The sequence below is a fragment of the Staurois parvus genome, unplaced genomic scaffold (assembly GCF_062004578.1).
Source record: "Staurois parvus isolate SC_StPar_1 unplaced genomic scaffold, SC_StPar_1.0 ptg000299l, whole genome shotgun sequence".
Lineage (NCBI taxonomy): Eukaryota > Metazoa > Chordata > Amphibia > Anura > Ranidae > Staurois > Staurois parvus.
The window spans coordinates 14,287,806-14,307,978 of record NW_028318095.1 but is presented as its reverse complement, the minus strand read 5'-3'; the positions used below and the strand labels follow the sequence as shown (position 1 = coordinate 14,307,978).

At 39.9% G+C, this 20,173-nt stretch overlaps 1 protein-coding gene across 1 annotated transcript in view; it reads right to left on the bottom strand.

Moving 5' to 3' along the window:
• Window positions 1-912: 912 nt before the first annotated feature.
• Window positions 913-20,173, bottom strand: part of CRYBG3 (crystallin beta-gamma domain containing 3) — a 201,444-nt gene continuing 182,183 nt past the window's right edge. Inside the window, exons 19-22 of the mRNA XM_089682944.1 lie at window positions 9,393-9,516; window positions 7,734-7,892; window positions 6,296-6,455; window positions 913-3,048 (exon numbers count right to left, since the gene is read on the bottom strand). Coding sequence (XP_089539070.1) covers window positions 2,960-3,048; window positions 6,296-6,455; window positions 7,734-7,892; window positions 9,393-9,516 — 532 coding nt within the window. The 3' untranslated portion in view covers window positions 913-2,959. The remainder of the gene's footprint in view (window positions 3,049-6,295; window positions 6,456-7,733; window positions 7,893-9,392; window positions 9,517-20,173) is intronic.

The window sequence follows — 20,173 nt, the reverse complement described above, 5'->3', positions numbered from 1 at the left end:
GCAACCCAGGAGCTTTTGAAGGAAAAGAAGTGGAATATTCTGCAATGGCTGAATCAATCACCTGATGTCAACCCAACTGAGCATGCATTTCACTTGCTGAAGGCAAAACTAAAGGCAGAAAGACCCACAAAGAACCACTGAAGACAGCTGCAGTTAGAGCCTAGCAAAGCATCAGAAAGGAGGAAACCCAATCTTTGGTAATGTCCATGGGTTCCAGACTTCAGGCAGTCATTGCCAGTAAAGGATTCTCAACAAAATATTACAAATGAACATTTTATTTCTGATTATATTCAATTGTCCAATTACTTTTGGCCTCTTGAAAAAGGGTGATTGGCTACTCGTAAGAGCTGTAATTCCTAAACCCTTCCTTCAATTTGGATGTACATACCCTCAAATTAAACCTGAGAGTGTGCACTTTCAGCCCATATCCATTATATAACTATAGCTTGAATATGTTTTAGTAAATACCTGAAAAAAACTAAAATTGTGCCTGTGTCCAAATATATATGGACCTAACTATATATATTTCCTTTGAAAAATTATACTTTAAACTTTTTTAGCCATAAATCCACATTTCTTTGGCTGCTGCTTTTTATTACATTTTATAGTAAAAGTCTGATATCCATAATAACCAATCCTAAGCAACAGTTTGATAGAAAACATGCGTTCACTTCAGGAATATATTGGGATTGCAACGTAGATAAGAACTGCTTTACAGTGTTATATGACACAAACATTCCCACTGTCCCTGCAGTTCATCTTTTTCACTTGGTTGACCTCCTATCCTAATCCAATAGTTACCAGAATCTTCATCTTCTGAACGGTATGAATCAGAGTCTGGAAATATAAAGGCTAGTCTGTTCCCTAGTTTTTACCTACAGCTTATCCTTAGAAGCCAAGACAAAGCAGTCGTTTAAATAATATAATTTTTATTAAATGTAAAGAAATCAACATCTGCATTGACATAATATATATTAAAAGAAGGCACTAGTCAGGGCTTATTTCACATGCCCCTTCCATATGTTCTGTTTGTGATTTATATCACCTCCTTCACAAGCAGCCTATCCTGTAGCTGCGCAATATATACATATGAGACAGTCTTTATAAATTCCTCTGATCTGGATTTACACATATACAAAAACATTACTTACAGCCTTGTATAAATATTTTCTCTCTCTTTCAATGTGTCGTCTAGGCAGTTTGAATATACAATACACTGCAAACCCCTGCAGCACAAATATAGTATATCGGTTTTATCTAGGTATGTACATTATACATCTCTGACGGCTACCAAGGAACTACCAGCCTCAGCATGCCCTGGCAGAGAATACTGAGATGTGTAGTTGCTTACTGTAAGCTGCCTGTTGGCCAGTTTTGATATGAGAATAATAAACGTTGTAGGGTATTTCGAAATTGTGCAACAATTTTCTCCATTATAAAGCTCTGTTGTGAGTGATGCTCAGCATTTTAGCTGACATTTCCTCAGGTACCACTAACAGTGCCTGTCTCTTCCCAGGGGGGAAATTATGTGAGACGTCTGCATAATGGATATGGCAATTCTTCCAATGAAAGAAAAATGATAAAAGAATTAACAGTAGGTCAAATCAGCAACATGCAAAAATGTGTTTGGAGTTCTCTTTTAATCTCTGCCCATTTGCAATCTATATATTAATGTTCCTCAGTCTCACGCCCCATGTTGGAGATATGTTAGTAAAAGTCTTCCCTTTGAGAGCCACCAGTCAACACATTGCATACCTAAGGGCTCTCAATTCCAGCTGCCACTGACATCTCAAGTCCTCTGTGAGATGCGTGAACCATTTTTAGTTGTTTCAGATAATATGATTACTATGTCAGCTATGACTTAGTGATCACTTGCAGGCTTGTGGCTTTATTGATGACACAAGTCTTCAGTCAGCTCATGGCATGGCACTGCTGATACCACTGCAGCCTGAAGTTGGCAGTGTTCATCTATTTGTTTAATATTGCAATTGTCAAATGCAATTAGAGTATTAAAAATAGAAAAGTGCAAAAACTGTATTTTTTTTCCAATTTTGCACACGTGTCAGCCTATAATAAAAACAGAGTAAGGTTTCTATTAAAACAATGTACCAAATAAAAACCTTGCATGTAATTAAAAAAATATAAAAATTACTTAGGTATGCAAATTAGTCACAGTTATTGTTAAATTAGCTGATGCTGTTTAATTTGATGTGCCATCAGTGATCTTTGGTCATGAAAGAGTTTTGGCATTTCACTAATTAATAACCCCATGCTGTGGCCAGGCAGTCCAGAATACATGCAGTGTTAATGGTGCTTGAAGAAATGTTCAGGAAACACAGTTTATTTCTCTAACAGCATCTTAAAGAGGAACTTTTGCTATGTGCTTTTTCTATTTGTTCCAGCGCAGGTTCAGGAACAAAGGAAGAATCTGGCTGGCTACTATGGGCAGCACAGACAATTCTTTTTCCTTTCAGTCCCCCCATTCCCCACGCTCTGTATTACTTACATTAGCGATGCTCTTGTACAATGAGCCATGCTGAGTACATACACTGTAAAGTATAGTATGGCATACAAGCTTAGCTCATTCTTTCCACAGTCCAGTTTTAGGTCAGCACATAGCCATCTTTTAAACAGAGTGCTCAGTGGCTGGCAGGTTCTGAGAGGTAAAACAGACATTTCCCAAACATAACCTTTCCAATGTCCTGGTTGTGGTGACACTATAGCCACTGTTTCTGATTCTTTCTTGCCACCTCCATACCATCCAACAAACACAGTCTGGCTTTTGGCTTAGCAGAACATATTTCTGCAGGGAAAGCTTGAGTCTGATGTCTTGGCCAGATGCCAAGCAGATTTGCAGAGCAACGATTCAGTGACGTGCGACTTCAGCAGTTGGGAGGATTTGTTTTATATGCCACAGAGATCATGTCATTAATAGCTTTGATCTCAGCTTGGTCTGTATTCACAGTATTTCAATGTCCCATTTCTGTGTCAGGGCATCTTCCTGGCCTGTGTTTACTATCAGGTAGTTCTGATCATAGTAATTTCCACCTAAAAAAATTCAGAGATATAAATAAAATTAGCATAGACGTGCTGACATTGTGGTGCAAAAATGCAGAGTTTAAGATCCATTCCACAGAAAAATGATCCTTTACAGTAGGGGAGGGTCAGCCATGGGAAGAAGAGCCCTCTGGTTTCTTATATTTCTCAATAATTCCATTGGTTAGATCTCTCAGAAGTTAGGGAGAGGAAAACATATGGCATCCTTACAGCAATAATGCAAATGTAAACTGGATTCCTCTTTTTATGTGACATAGGGGGACAATTACTAAAACTGGAGCACACAGAATCTGGTGCAGTTGTATATAGTAACCAATCAGCTTCTAACTTCAGCTTGTTCAATTAGGCTTTGTCAATAAAACCTGGAAGTTGATTGGTTACTATGAAGAGCTGCACAAGTTTTCATAAACATAATTGATAAATCTGTACAAGCTGCCATGTGTCACCCCTAAATATAGATCATTGGCTCCTGTACTGTTATTAATGTAAGTGCCATCTATGAACTATTATATCAATGTCATTTATTCCTTGCGTGGTTACTAAGAATATGTTAGATAATAAAGACAGAGATTCTGCTGTGCTACTAAAAGTTTGCCAAATATTTCCAGACTGATGTAGCAGGCCACAAAAATCCAGAAATATAGGGAGGTATGTTATTAACAGAATTTTGTGGGTTATTTACTAAAGCTGGAGAGTCCAAAATCTGTTGCAACTCTGCATAGAAACCACACACCTTCCAGGTTTTATAGCCAAAGCTTAATTAAACAAGCTGATGTTAGAAGCTGATTGGCTACCATGCACCAGATTCTGGGTGCACTAAGTTTAGTAAACCTACCCCAGTGTGTACTTATGTTATTGATAGCAAGCAGTCTAATTCCTGTGCCAGTTATTCAGGTAAAAACACTAACAGACCGGGCACTAGGATCAACCAGACACCTCCTTTTTCCCACTAGTTTTTTAGATTATCCAGGTCAATGTTGAAAATCTGGATGTGGGGTGAGGGGGATATCTATATACACTACTCAAAAAATTAAAGGAACACTTGTTAATCAGAGTATAGCATCAAGTCAATTAAACTTCTGGGATATTGATCTGGTCAGTTAAGTAGCAGAGGAGGTTGTTAATAAGTTTCAACTGCTTTGCTGTTAATCAAATTAACACCAGGTGCACTAGATGGGCAACAATGAGATGACCCCCCAAACAGGAATGGTTTTACAGGTGGAGGCTACTGACATTTTTTTCCCTAGTTATCTTTTCTGACTGTTTTTCACTAGTTTTGCATTTGGCTAGGGTCAGTGTCACTATTGGTAGCATGAGACGATACCTGGACCCTACAGAGGTTGCACAGACGGTCCAACTCCTCCAGGATGGCACATCAAAACGTGCCATTCTCAGAAGGTTTGCTGTGTCTCCCAGCACAGTCTCAAGAGCATGGAGGAGATTCCAGGAGACAAGCAGTTACTCTAGGAGAGCTGGAAAGTACCGTAGAAGGTTCTTAACCCATCAGCAGGACTGTTATCTGCTTCTTTGTGCAAGGAGGAACAGGATGAGCACTGCCAGAGCCCTACAAAATTACCTCCAGCAGGCTACTGTGTGAATGTCTCTGACCAAACAATCAGAAACCGACTTCATGAGGGTGGCCTGAAGGCCCAACCTCCTCTAGTGGGCCCTGTGCTCACTGCCCAGCACCATAGAGCTTTATTGACATTTGCCACTGAACACCAGAATTGGCAGGTCTGCCACTGGCGCCCTGTGCTTTTCACAGATGAGAGCAGGTTCACCCTGAGCACATGTAACAGACGTGAAAGGATCTGGAGAAGCCATGGAGAACATTATGCTGCCTGTAACATCGTTCAGCATGACCGTTTTGGTGGTGGGTCAGTAATGGTCTGGGGAGGCATATCCATGGAGGGACATGCAGACCTCTACAGGCTAGACAATGGCACCCTGACTGCCATTAGGTATCGGGATGAAATCCTTGGACCCATTGTCAGATTCTACACTGGTGCAGAGGATCCTGGGTTCCTCCTGGTGCACGACAATGCCCAGCCTCAGGTGGGGAGAGTATGCAGGCAGTTCCAGGAGGATGAAGGAATTGATACCATTGACTGACCCCCACGCTCGCCTGCCCTAAATCCAATAGAACACCTCTGGGATATCATGTTTTGGTCCATCCGACGCTGCCAGATTGCACCTCAGACTGTCGCGGAACTCAGTGATGCCCTGGTCCAGATCTGGGAGGATATACCCCAGGACACCATCCTTCGTCTTTATTAAGAGCATGCCCCGATGTTGTCAGGCATGCATACTAGCACGTGGGGGCCATACAAACTACTGAGTACCATTTTGAGTTGCTGCAATGAAATTTCAGCAAAATGGACTAGCCTGCTGCATCATTTTTTCACTTTGCTTTTTGGGGTGTCTTTGAATTCAGTCCTCTGACTGCCAATCAACTTCTAACTTCAGTTTGTTCAATCAAAGGATAAGTTCACCTTTTAGCCAAAAATAATGAATGCACATTTTTTTGCAGGTAAAAAAATGTGCATTTATTATTTTTGTCTACAGGAGCCTGGAAGGCATTGATCAGTAGATCGCTGATGCCATGTAGGTCTCCTACAGACCTGTCAGAATATCTGCTTGCCATATGGGATGTACGAGTAAGCAGATATTCTGACAGGAAGTTTCAATGAACTACCACAGCTCTCCACAGCGCCATGGTAGTTCACTGACAACTACAAGCCATCAGCAGCTAAGCATGTTGGGAGCATGTGGGTGGAGCACCATACAGCCGCGCTGTTTTCAAATTTGACAGATAGTAAGGGAAAAGTCTCCCCGTACTATCTGTCAGAGGGAGGGGGGGCGACGAGGGGCGGCTATGGGAACATGTTATATGTTCCACCCTAAAAACAGATGGAACAAGTAACATGTTCCCAAAGGGGAACTTATCCTTTAAGCTTTGTAATAAAACCTGGAAGCTGATTGGTTTCTACGCAGAGCTGCATCAGATTTTGCACTTTCCAGTTTTAGTAGTAAATAACCCCCTATGTGTGTGGCACAGAGAGCATTTAAGACAACAAGATCTGTGAGTAACCCTAACATATCCCAAATACTTGGCCAAGATTGATGTAGTTCAGCAACAATCTGATCACCTCTTGCTTTGCAGTCATTCTATGCCAACTTCTTCACATTCCTAATGGACATCAGTTGTGTATCTGTGGCACAAGTGTACATATCCTACCTTTGACATCTAGGACAAGGTCATCACTTATATATGAGGAGATGGTCCCATCCTTGTTGATCTTCCATTTTTGTCGAGTTTTGCCATGTTCTGCCCATAGTGACACTTTTGATCCAGGGATGTTTTTGCCTCCAATAACGTCTATGCATAAATCATTTGCCTGAAATCAAATACATATGTGTCATTGAATTAAGCTTTTAAGTGTGCCTATGCCCAGACAATCAACATAAAGGTATTTACACATTATTTTCTAGGAGTATAAAAGCTTTAAAACAAGCCATCCCTGCTTGCACTGTGAAGTAATTCATTCTTAAATGCTTAGTTTGCCTTTTTGACCATGTTTCATGTTACACCCATATTTAGGGTGTAAGAAGAAGCATGGCCGCATACCCCAACCCCCCACCAACAAATCGCCCCCCATGCTTACCTGAATGGTGGAATGGGAATTGAGTGTGGCTGTGCATTGCTTGACCCACATAGCCACAGGAATTTGTGAATGAACATACTACCAGTACCTAGGCAGAGGGACTTAGCAGAGCAGCTGGCAGCTGTACAGACCTGGAGCTCTAAGGGTAAGCAATGCAAGAGTCTATGCACTGCACCTGTGATCATGGTTGCAATGCTCTGTAGGACTGAATACAAAAATGTAATAAAAGCTAATTTTGTTTTTTAATCATTGTGATTGCATTTATTACACTTTTCCAAAAGGCCAACTATGCTTTTAATGATTCTCAAAGATCACAATAAAGACTCAAAAGTCAAACGCTCAGATTGAAATTCTCTACAACGTCTATAGTTAGACTAGTCAGCACTTCAGCCTCACTCACAGCACTAGGTCCTCATTTCAAATTCTGGCCAGGACACTATCTGCATGTAGTTTGCATGTTTTCCCTGTGTTTGGCTGGAGGAGCCAAAGGGGCCAGTCTTGTTGCGGGGAGGATCGGCGGGTCAGGTAAGTATATCTCCGCTCTCCTTACCCGTAGACAAAAACAAGCGCTTAACTAGCACTTAAATTATGCAGTGTGGGCACAACCCCACTGCATTAAAATTGAGTGGCAATTTTAATGCAAAACAATGACATACTGTAGATTTTAAAGCTATCTACATACTATTCAGTCTCCCCCAAATGTTGTTCTTTTTGGACTGTAATTATTATAGCACTGGTGAGTATATCAGCAGTAAATTGTTGTATTTGTGAATATGGTTGCACAAAGATGTATTTGGTTTCTGATTGGTTGGTGCAGTGGTGTAAGCAAGCATCTAATTTCAGGTTCCTTTCAGGACACTCATCTGATGTTATGAAAGCGTTGCTCCAGAGCAGAATGACAAAGTATTTGAAAAATGTTCTTTGAATTTGAAGCTTCAGATGGTAATATAAGGAGATAGCGGCTGTCTATGTCTTGTGTCTTTTCAGTATGTGCAGTGTAACAATATTTACCTTGGATTTTAGGAAGCCTCGAGTGAAGTACCATATCTGAGAGCTCTGTCCATTCCTGGATGAAACGCTAACAAATGTAGCTCTTGTATCTGACAATTTCTCAGTCGCAGTCAGGTACTTGTCTTTGTGTCTGTTCCTTACCATAAAGTACACAGCCGGCTACGAACGAGAAATTTTAAATCAAGTCTATTACATGTGAAGACACAGTATGGCATAACAATTATCTATTTGTTATATTTATACAGCAATCACATGCTATTCAATGCCTTACAGAGCACATAGAATCATTCACATTGATCTCTGTCCCCCTGTAGGGTCAACAAATCCACTGTCACTTTTACACTCATCACTTAGTTTCAGATGGAAGTCCTTACCAGTATGGTTTTGGAAGCTGAATCTCATAGGAAATCCATGAAAAAATAAAGTATAAATCATCTTAAAGGATAAGTTCACCTTTGCGAACATGTTACTTGCCCCATCTGTTTTTAGGGTGGAACATATAACATGTCCCAAATGCTGCAGACGCTGCCCCCCCCTTCCTCTGATGGAAATATGGGGAGAAGTTCCCCGTACTAGCTGTCAATTTTTACAAACAGCGTGGCTGTGCAGGGCTTCACCCACATGGCCGCGTCATTAATTCACAGTGTTCTGTGAACGAATGAACTACAAGTCCCAACAGCCTTAGCAGCTGTCGGCTTGTAGTTCTCAATTAACTACCATGGTGCTGTGGAGCGCCGTAGACCACCATGGTAGTTCATTGAACCTTCCTGTCAGCATGTCTACTTGCCTGTACATTCCGTGTGAGCATGCAGATATACTGACAGATCTGCAAGAGACCTACATGGCACCAACGACCTGCTGAACATTGGTGCAATACTTTACAGGCTCCTGCAAAAAAAAGAAAAATGCTAATTTTTGTACCTGCAAAACAAATGTGCATTTACTATTTTTATTCAAAAGGTGACGTTATCCTTTAAAGAAGAGCTCCAGTCTAATTTTGAAAAAATAAAAGTCAACAGCTAAAAAAACCTGTAGCTGCTGACTTTTAATAAACAGATACTCACCTGTCCCAGGATCCAGTGATTTCCTCACCTGAGCCCTTTGTTGCACCAGTCTTCAGTCTCTGGCGGCAGCATCTTAACTGTGGGCACCCTGTGGTTTCACAGCCAGGTGCACACTGCACATGCTTGTGCCCCGCTGCGCAATGTGAATGGACCCACAGTCTTCTGGAACCTCTGGACATGTCTGCGGTGAGGGATGAGGGAGAAGAAGTTCTGCTCAGATCACCTATGCGATCCAAGTGGATGTGGCAGCGGGTACATGTTAAAACCAGGTCCCGGTCCCCCTCCTTCCCCCAAAGAATTGCTATTTGTTAATGCGGAGTGGGGGAGGCCTCAAAAGCGGAACTTGCCCTATTGGGTAAAGCTCCGCTTTAACTATTTAAGTTCATGTTGAGCTTTTGATATTTAGGTAAAACACAAAGCTAACATGAGTCATATGGAGCTCCGTTATGGACATGTTCTAATTACTACTTTATCCTTGAGTTCACTAAAACTAACTACACAGGCTTTTTGTCTTATCTTTACGACTTTTGTTCCATATTGATAAATGGCCCTTCACTGAAATTGATTGATGAGTACTGTTCATAAGTTGCTTTACCGGTTTTAGGGGACGAAGGGACCCGATTGCTTTCCAGCCACTAAACTTTGACCAGTTTAGTATTCGTTGGGGGTCCAGTAACATTTGTCTTCCTAGGAAACTGGCACCTTCAAATGCTATCCACCTAAAAGAGAATGGACACATAATTCATTGGTTTAACAATAAAACATCAGTTTTAACGCAAGGTTCTGGGCGTCAATTGTGGGTTTGTCAGTACTAATAATGAGTCAGGTATGCTGGGTATAACAGCACAGGCTTGCTTCCCAGGGATGGATACATGGACTATATTCTACAGAATGCGGCCAGGAATGGCAGCTTGTACATGAGCCCATATATAAAAGATGGTGACAAAGACATGTATCTTAGTGTTGCTGTGCAGAGAAGGGGCATGTGCAAATATTGTACTGGGCTATATGTATGGAAAGGATGGGACTTTTCTCTGCCACATTCAGACATTGATTGTAGCACCTGCTTATATGCATGGCCTCACTTCACTTTAACAACCCACCATAACAACTTGGGAAGAGATATTATTTTATTACCTTCGCAGCTCAGTATTATGGATGACCTTACAGGCAGCAATCAGGTGGGCACTACACATCAGACAAACCATTAGATGCCGCGTGAAGTGCTCTTTCACTGCCCACCTGCTAATTCTTTCTGCCCTATAATTTCCAGTAGAGCCATTTCATGTGGTGCTGTGTCATTTACATTGATGTCGTTACACCAACTTTCCTGCTGCATTTCTATGATTTCTTATTATAGAGGATTGAACTCACAGAATAACTATGTGATTATTATAATAACAGGATGAACATGCCTATGTTAAATGCATCAAACCAATCATTATGGTCATTATTTTCACTGTCATGGTTTGTTACTAGGAACTATCTTAAGTTCACCTTTACAAAACCTCACCTCCTGTAATATATCCAGGTAAATTAAGCAAATACTGTACTTTGAGCAGTGCACTGAACTGTCAACGATCCCACCTATTTAAATCTTGTTATATTTCCTGTTAAATCCATCTGTAGGTTTTATCTGCAAATGATCTAGACAGTATGTAAAGATCACCTTTCACCTTTATAAAAGAGATCCCTCTTTAAACTCATAATACATATACAGTATATATTAGATTTCCCTAAACTGACATTGATGATATGATTATACATACTAGTGTAGTTCAGCAAATGCACATAAACTATGTCCACTGACTCCAATTTCGGGTAAGAGAGCACTATAACCTCAGTGTTTACCCAATGAATATACAAAGAAATATTTAAATTTAAATCAATATTATTATAAGCACCCAGTGTCTACAGGTGATGAATGCTAATGAATAACGTCCAAAAGAAATTCCAAATAAAAGTAACTGCGTTGTATCCTCTTCCAAATTCCACCACGTGCTTCATTGACACCCACTCCCTGCAGGCTACTTACTCACCAAATTATAATGCCTCTCATTTTCATGAAAGGCAAACTGTACTATTATCTATGCACCACTTGTCAATCCCAGCTGGGTCATCCGCTCCTCCTCTTCCTGATGGACACACTCAATAGCAGAGAAGAAAAGGGCCAAACAGTGTAATATTGCTAAAAAAATCTTTATTCCATCATTCTCCGCCAAAAATACTACTCAAAATCATGAATAATAAATAGGCTTTTCAAGCATCCAACACAAATTACTCCCTCCCGCCAAAGCCGGAACACAGGCCAGTACAAGCGGATACCATTGGCATCTCACCTGGGACTGCAACTAATTGGACGAAGTAGTAAGGAGGAAATGCGTTGGGACGTGGCTGGAAGTCATACGTTGTAATGGAAGTGACAAACCGGAAGTGATGGAAGAGAGGCCTGCGTGAGACGTCAATGGTATCAACTTTTACTGGCCTGTATTCCTGCACTGAGCGGCTTTGGCGAAATGAGTGATTTGTGTTGGATGCTTGAAAAGGCAAAAGCAATCTGAAAATGTACTGCGCTCTGGACAGCAAAGCAAGTCTAAACAAGGTCATAGATTTCTATGGGGCTATTGAAATAATGCAAATTGTGATGAAAGGGACATGGGGTATAATTTCTGAAGTGAAAATAAAGCAAACTCTAGCAGCGTGTACATGACTGTAAGGTAACCGTTTAATTTAGAGAGAGGTGCTTTGATTGGAATTCAGAGTGCTTTACAAAAGCATGTCAAATGCCTCATTTTGAAGCAAGTATAAATGAGGCCTTAAGAAAAAAAAAAAAAAGCAGCATTAAAAAGCCAAAGAACCTAACACACAATATATGGACCATAAACAGTACATTAAGCTCCAATGTAGTGTAGTCCTCCTAGATTGTAGATTGTAAGCTCGAAAGAGCAGGGCCCTCGATCCCCTCATGTTTTGCATTGTATTGGTATTGTTCTGTCACATGTTCTGTCCCCCTTTGTAATGTACAGCGCTGAGCGAACCATTTGCGCTTTATAAATACTGTATAATAATAGTCCATTTAGGGTAATAGTTTACAAAGGTTAGGAACCCTACACAATGTGACACAACCTGGGCTTGGACTGCATCATAGAAGGAAGAGGAGATAGTCACATTCTTACCAAAACCAGAAAGCACCAAATATTTATTAGGCTCTAGTGTGCCAACTGAGCAGCAGTGGTGATGGGGCAGGCGGTAAACTGCAGAATAGGGGCAAAGCTATGCTGCCTGAATGGCTAATCCATTTGCTGAATGGGCAACATATAGATTCATTTAACTGCAGTTACGTATAGAAAGCAATCAAGCAGAATTCACTCCACTGAATTTAATACAGGTTATAAGTACAGAATGGATTTTGGTTGGTTACTGTGTGTTACTTCATCTAAAGCCCAACCCTAGCCAAAACCTTTAATTTAGCTTTTCATAAAGTAGAGAACCTTTATCCAGGTTTTGACTGCTATTTATAATCTTAATGGAGAGATTTCTGTTCATTTATCAGCTCCTTGACCTCAGAACGATAAATGAGAAGTGATATCATGGGAATAAAGCAGATACAAACAGCAATATAAACTTGGATCAGGGTAGAACATGTAGAAAGAACTTCAGAGGTGCACTGTTTTTTATTGAAAATTGTAAATGAGATTTTTTCCCCCAGTGTAACTAGAGAAATTCATAAGCGATTGTAACAAAGCATGTTCACAAACATACAGAACTCTACCAAGTATTTTTACATCATCTAAACATAGTTTGTTTGCAATCCAGAAAGACATGTTTGCACCTTAAGGTTTCAGATCGGAAGCAATCATCCCCAAAGTGTGAAAATTATGCAGACCGATATAAATGCCTTTAAAGACATATGTTCAAACCTAATTAAATGAAGAAAATCTTTACTGCAAGTTTTGTGCTAGTCTTTTAATCTGACACTGTACATGAGGTGCACTGGATCACATAAAATTGATGTAGAGAGCTCTGTCCTGAAGGTGCCCTTGGCAATCACGGAATCTCATTTTTTATTTCTGTACTATTTTTGGACACTTATTTTTTAAATTCTGTCATTGGTTTTTTTCTGAATAATTCTCTAGAGACCGATACTCTGCAGTGGACCAGGCAAAAAGATATATTAAACATGTTTTATCTCCTTCTAAAGATGTGACTGGTGAAATGTTCATATACACTATAACCATTTTGATTTCTTGTTTGCAATCTGCTTAGAATGCAGAATTATTATTAAATTTAAAGGGTATACAAAATGGACAACTCGTGTTCTACTATGGCCAGATTAATCAGAAGAATTCCAAGCCCAAACACAAATATGGAAGTTGCACACCATTACTGAACGTTCAGTGATATCGTGATGGAAGTAAGCATAGCAACATGTATGTTATGTGTCTGCCAATATGTCATCGAGTTATAAAGGCCTGTAGGAGTAAAGCTGTATTTCTGTTTTTTGCTAAACTAAGATGAATTATAGTAGAAAAGAATAACCACAGTAAAGTTGAAATTCAGGCACACAGCTAAATACAGTATATAGTACATATGCAGTTTTCCTGGTGGATCACACGTGGCTTCAAAAACAGTATACTCTTTATTAACAGCTAAAGGAATACGCACATATGTACAACTTTAACAGTCTCACCAGATTTCCCTTAGAAACGTTTTTTGCTACCTGCAACTACTGTACGTCACTTTGTTGAATCCCTGCTGAGAAACCATACCTCTCCAAAAATGCTCACATGCTTTTTATCGCTATATAAAAAAGCCGCAACAACAAAGGGCATTTTGTCCTTGAGTTAAGCCTCTGTCCAGGGGAACACCTTTGAGCACACGCTGCTTTACTGATGGGAATGAGATTTGCACAAGGCCCTTCCCCTTGAAGATTGGGCTTCAATTTGGCAGCAACCTCTAAATGTTCCCACAATATACAAGCTTTAGCAATAAAGCAAATTTTGTCTGAAAATGTTTACTAAACTATTGGTTTTGGGTGCAATGACCCTTTAAAGAAGCAATCCATATTTTGGCATTTCAGATTTTGATCCATGCTGGTCAGCTGTCCTGATGGCTAGCTTTTCTTTTGCTTCTGCTGGTAAGATTCCACCTCCTATTGTTCCCGGTTATGCCTCCAATTGAATGCCCCACATTTTAATAAGTGCAAAACACAAAATGCAGAGTATTTAGATTGCAAGCTCTCAGGTACAGGGCCCTCCTAACCCTATTGTATTGAATTGGTACTTTACTGTCTGCCTTTGTATTGTAAAGCTCTGCACAAATTGTTTGTGCTACATAAATCCTGAGAAATTTAATAATAGCACCTAACAAAAGCTGTGCAGGCAGGTACTTTCCAAAATTTCCTGCAACTAGGCTAATGTTGCTGTAGGCCTCTTGGCAGCCTCCCTGACTAGAAAAATGGTTTCACCAGAAGAAGATCAAAGTTTTGGAGTGGCCCAGCCAGGGCTCACACCTAAATCCAATTGAAAATCTGTGGGGTGACCTGAAGAGGGCTGTGCACAAGAGGTGCCCTCAAAATCTAACAGATTTGGAGCACTTTTGTGAGATGTGCCACGTTGATAGACTCTTACTCCAAAAGACTGAATGCTGTTATAACATCAAAAGGCGCTTCAACAATCTATCAATTTAAGGCTGTGAATATTTATGGAACCGTGTTATTGTAAGTCCCCCCCCCATTTTAATCTATTTTTAATTGAACAGATTATAGGTCACATTAAAGGTGAAAACAATTCTGAAGCACCTTGGTTTGATTATTTTACATCTCAAAAACCCGACATTTTTACAGGGGTGTGCAGACTTTGTAGATCTACTGTAGGTCTGGGAACTGAAGATGGTTAACCACTGAACTCCTCAAGAGATATTACAAGTTGCCAGGTGCTTTAGAAGCTATCAGTGAGAACTTGGTAGACTAACAATTATGAATATTACTATGTATACCAAAGGGAATACATACACTTTTGATTGTCCAATTTCTGGAAATAAATCTTTTATACACTGCTACAAAAAATTAAAGGAACACTTTGAAAACACATTAGATCTCAATGGAGAAAAATATCATGCTGGATATCTGTACTGATATGGACTGGGTAATGTGTTAAGAATGTAAGGATGCCCCATCGTTTGATGGAAATGAAAATGATCAACCTACAGAGGACTGAATTCAAAGACACCCCCCAAACCAAAGTGAAAAAATGATGCAGCAGGCTATACCATTTTGCTGAAATTTCATTGCAGCAACTTAGCTACAGAATACCTGCGAGATATCATGTTTCAATCCATCTGACGTTACCAGGTTGCACCTCGGACTGTTCAGGAGCTCAGTGATGCCCTGGTCCAGATCTTGGAGGAAATACCCCAGGACACCACCCGTCGTCTCATCAGGAGAATGCCCCGACATTTTTAGGCATACATGTGGGAGCCATACAAATTACTGAGCACCATTTTGAGTTGCTGCAATTACATTTCAGCAAAATGCACTAGCCTGCTGCATCATTTTTCACTTTGGTTTTGGGGGTGTCTTTCAATTCAGTCCTCTGTAGGTTGATCATTTTCATTTCCATCAAAAGATGGAGCATCCTTACGTTCCTAACGCATTACCCAGTCCATATCAGTATAGATGTCCAGCATGATATTTCTTCCCCATTGAGATCTGATGTGTTTTCAACGTGTTCATTTAATTTTTTGAGCAGTGTATATATATATATATATATATATATATAGAGAGAGAGAGAGAGAGAGAGTGCCGGAACTACCAGTGTTGCATATAAATGTATATAAATATATATATATATTTATATAGAGTTAGATAAAATAAAGGGGTGCCTATGTGAGTGGTGAACTTTAACTTTTATTTTTTTTATTTAATTGAGAAGTGTATTAGTTCGTGATTGGTGTTTTCCTTTCAATTGTACATTATCAACACTGTAATGTTGGAATTTCTCATGAGATTACAGCTTGCATTAACAGTTTCTATGCATTCTGAGCATCCTGAACAGAACCGATCTTCACAGCTTAATAACCCAGCACTCAGAGTAGAAGACTTCACTCTGAGAATGCCAGCGATCTGCTCAGCAGTGAATTACCGCTGCATCATAAACAGCCACCAAAGTCATAAATTAACAAACATTTACAGCAAACTGACTAATGGGAACCCAGTACTACCTACTCATGATGGTACTGTGATATTATATTCCTGCCAAACCTGTAAAAATCCCATAATCATCAATCAAGGCAATCAGTGTACAAATAACAGTAATACCAATAAAAAATAGCCTAGAGCTACCCGCGTGGCGCTGTTAAAAAAAAAGCTAAGTTTTTCTTTATTCTTTCTCCTGTTTTGTACATTGTGAACAGACCTGAATAGCAGCAGATCAAAGTTCACAGCCTATTCACAGCATAGCAGTAAGTGACTCAGGAGAAGTGGCAGAGAACAGGCTTAGTGCAATACTTGAGTAGCAAGTAGTAAATCTAAAATAATAATAATTTGCCTTGTCTGTTCAACAGAAGCCAGTCGTTAGACCAGCTTCTGTCAAATGGACCTGCTGGAAAACCAACAATTGATCAGTGCATGCAGCCAATGGGTTGCAGCGCTGATCACTGTATTCTGATGGTGGGGGAGTCCTGCTGTCAGAATACAATGACACAGTGGGGGTGATTTCACATCCACCTCAAAAGTGTGCATGGGGAAATAAGCTCAGTTTTTGTTCAGTCGGCTATACTGTATTCTGACAGTGAATTCTACAACTCTGGTATATGCTCCTCCACTGGTGTCACGGGTCCTGTATACACCAGATCTCAAACACTTCCTTTTCTTGATGGGCTAGTTATATCTCTGGGAGTGCATTGCTGGAATCCTGCCCCAGGCTGACTGCAAAATACCTCAATGATTAAAATAAAATGACTTGTACAAAAATATATAATCAATCAGACTGAAAATTCCCATTCAAAATAACAAGTTCGGCTTATATTCAGATACAATATAAAAAAAAACAGCCTGGAGTAACATTTCAGTTTCTCTGGAACCAGTATACCCACATTCTATTGCTGGAGTCTCTCAGAGTAATTAGTAATGCTATTTCAGTATGCCAATAGGACAAAAGCATGTCACTAGGCTTATAGTGTACAAACAATGTTGCACGGCATGTGCTCACATCATTGTGCATGCAGTAAAGCTCTATTTAACTTTCACCAGCTATCAACCAGTGTAGAGTTAATAATTCAACTATAATACGCTTGTAGAAGCATAAGAAATCTTTTGTATCAGTTACAAAAATTACAGACACATCGTCAATGATTTTTCCTGTCATTTCTGGAAAAAAACAAACAATCTCTTCATATGGAAGATTAAAGAAGCATTCTAAGGAAAAAAGAGATTATTGGATTAAAATGATAATGGGCTGCAACAAAATGAAGAACTAAACTTACTAGTTTATTAAAGTTGCTTGGTGGTCCCTGAGTGGTCCCGTACCCATGGAGTGCCCCAACCAAACCAACACACTACACACAAGGCTCAGGATACATACAGGCAGGAGATGATAGTTGCCAAAACTGACTACTTTATTAGGTACATTTGCTTTTGCATGCAAATAGTCAAAAGGTAAGATATCTGGTTGCAACTAAATCCATGATACGGGCATACCTGGTCAAGAGATTCAAAGGTAGATCTAACTTTGGGGAAAACAACAATGGAAAATGTTTAATGTAAGCAACTTGTTGGTGCTAGATGTAGAGACTGCAGCATCTCAGAAACGACTGGCCTCTTTGGATTTTCATGTTTTGCAGTCTGCAGTGTTTACACAGATTGGTTAAGATAACAAAGAACAGCCAGTGAGTGAGGGAGGGTTCTGTAGGTAAAAACACTGTGAAAAAAGCTAAATTTGTTAATGGAAGCAGAAGTCCACAACTGCTCACATGCATTCTAAAAGAAGCTTCTCTTGATGGGACATGCCCACACCCACTGATTCTTACCTTCCCTGCTCTTCTCTGCCTTCCCTGACCTTCCATTTACCTGTCATAGAGCGGAGTCACAACTATTTGTAAACACCAGTGTCAGAGCTTGCATAGGGTTTATAACCTCTCCTCTCTCTTTCACATGATCATGTTCAGGCCTTGTGATTGCAAGAACTGATTCTGAGTATTTAATGTATTTAATGGATGGAGGAGCACAACAATGTGTATATCAATGTGGGAGTAAAGTACCCTATCAAGAATGTGCAAAGTGAAAGATTCCCTTCAACTACAGTGATCTGTAGAAAGACATATCTGAACCCACAAAGCAACACATTGAACCTTGAAGAGGGCTATAGGAGCAGAAGACCATGTTGGTTTCCACTCCTGTCAGCTAAGAACAAGAAATGAGGCTGTGAGCACAGGATCAATAACACTAGACAGCCAAAGAATGAAACAACAAAACTTAACCTAAAGAATCTCAAATTCTGCTGTAACATACGGATTACAGAGTAGCATGTGGTGTACACAGTGGCCCTTGGGCTGTGGTGAAAAAGGAACTACTCTGTATAAATGTGAGGCATACCAGAAGCTAAATCCCTAAGAACGGTTTCCAGAACCTCTCCATAAATTCATGCAATGAACAATAAAGGCAAAAGGAGGTCCTATGTGGTACTAAACACATGCATGCAATAAAGTGACAAGTAGGTGCACACATGAAAGAAGACACTCTTACTTTCCTTTGTGTAATGTCCTTTATCTGTATAGGGTCAAAGCTTTCTAAATATTTTGGTCATGCAGCATGAAGATCTAGTACAGTTTGGTTTTGGAGATTTGAAAAATGTGTATACACTGTAAGTGTCTTTTAACAGATGAAAATGTGTTTACAGACTAATTCTTGTCATCTCAAGTAGTAAAGGAGTGAGTAGGATTTCTTGCTGTCACAAAACAAACAAGGCAATTCAGAAAAGTTCTTAAGAAGACACAAAGTGCAATTCCAGAGAGCCACAAATACAAGAATGTGCAAACAGGCGTGTTCAAATACCAGCAAAAGGAATGCTTAACATTTCCTTTCACAATTTGTTTAGTTTGAAGGTGGTAATCAGCAGTGTAGGTGAGTGTCAGTGCAAATAAAAGAAACAACATTGTCATCAGTCTTTGTGAAGGAAAGACATACTTCTAAGCAAAGTTATTTAGCAATGGCTACACCTTCAAAGGGTACAAGAGGTAAAGCTGCCTCAATAAAATGCTTCCTTTAGAGAAAGTATAACTATACTCAAACATAACAAATAAACATATTGTGCACTATAAATAGTAAAATTCATCTGCCCTTGTGTGTTTCTTTTAAACCCCTGTACAAGTCCCCAAAATATATAGTGATCCTGCCAGTCCAGTCCGTAGCATGACACTTCCTTTTACATGGAGGAAATGCTCGCCTGCCTCCTGGGAAATTATGGCATCACTGTCCCACTTGCGATCACTGTGCCTGTTGGACTAAGTGCAATGTGAAGATGCAGAATCATGGAGTTACTAGGAAATTGTCTCCCTAATAGAGAAGCTATTAGCTTGATTATCAGGGAGTTGCCCATCCGTGGCCAGCCCAGCCGATCTCAGCCTTGCCCTGCTAATGCTAATGGGACTTGTTGGAGAGAAAGTCATACTGGTGCTGGGACTACATGGGAGCTTATGTTTACAAGGGGATCAACCCTCCTACTGTTTGACTTAAAGTGCACAACAGCAGCCATGGAAAGTCAAGTAACAGCTTCTTTCAAGAACAAAAATACAACTTTTTAAAGAAAAGAATGTGCAAATCAGCTTTAAAAAGGTTAAAGTTTAATGAATGCCATATTTCTTATTTTGCCTACAGCTTTACATTAATCTAACTTTATCTATTACTTACATTATAATGGCCTTTCATTGTCCTCTAAAGCCCAACTCCAGCCAAAACATGGCTGTTTTATGTTTTTATTCATGTCTTTGATCTGTTAATAAAAATTCACCTCACTTCCTGTCTCCATGAAAGAAATGAGTCAAACGGGTCTGGAGGACGGGGCAGCAATACCAACCTGTCAGAGCTTCTAGTGCGAAAAGAAGTGATGTGTTGCAGGTCTGTGTCATCCACTGAAAAGATTTCCCATCATTCCCTGACCTAGCAGGAATACAGGATAATTGTTTCCAATGGGGTCACAGACCACCATAAAATGGTAAATGATATTTAAATAAACATTTTGATAGAGGTGAAATATGTGTGCTGACATTGCCAGCCTCCTTCTAAAAATGCTAGTAGCTTACTCAAGTTTGCAGGTTGGGAGCTCTGACTTCCTCAGCTGAAAAATTCTCAGGTCAACAACTCATTAAGTAGTGAAGTCT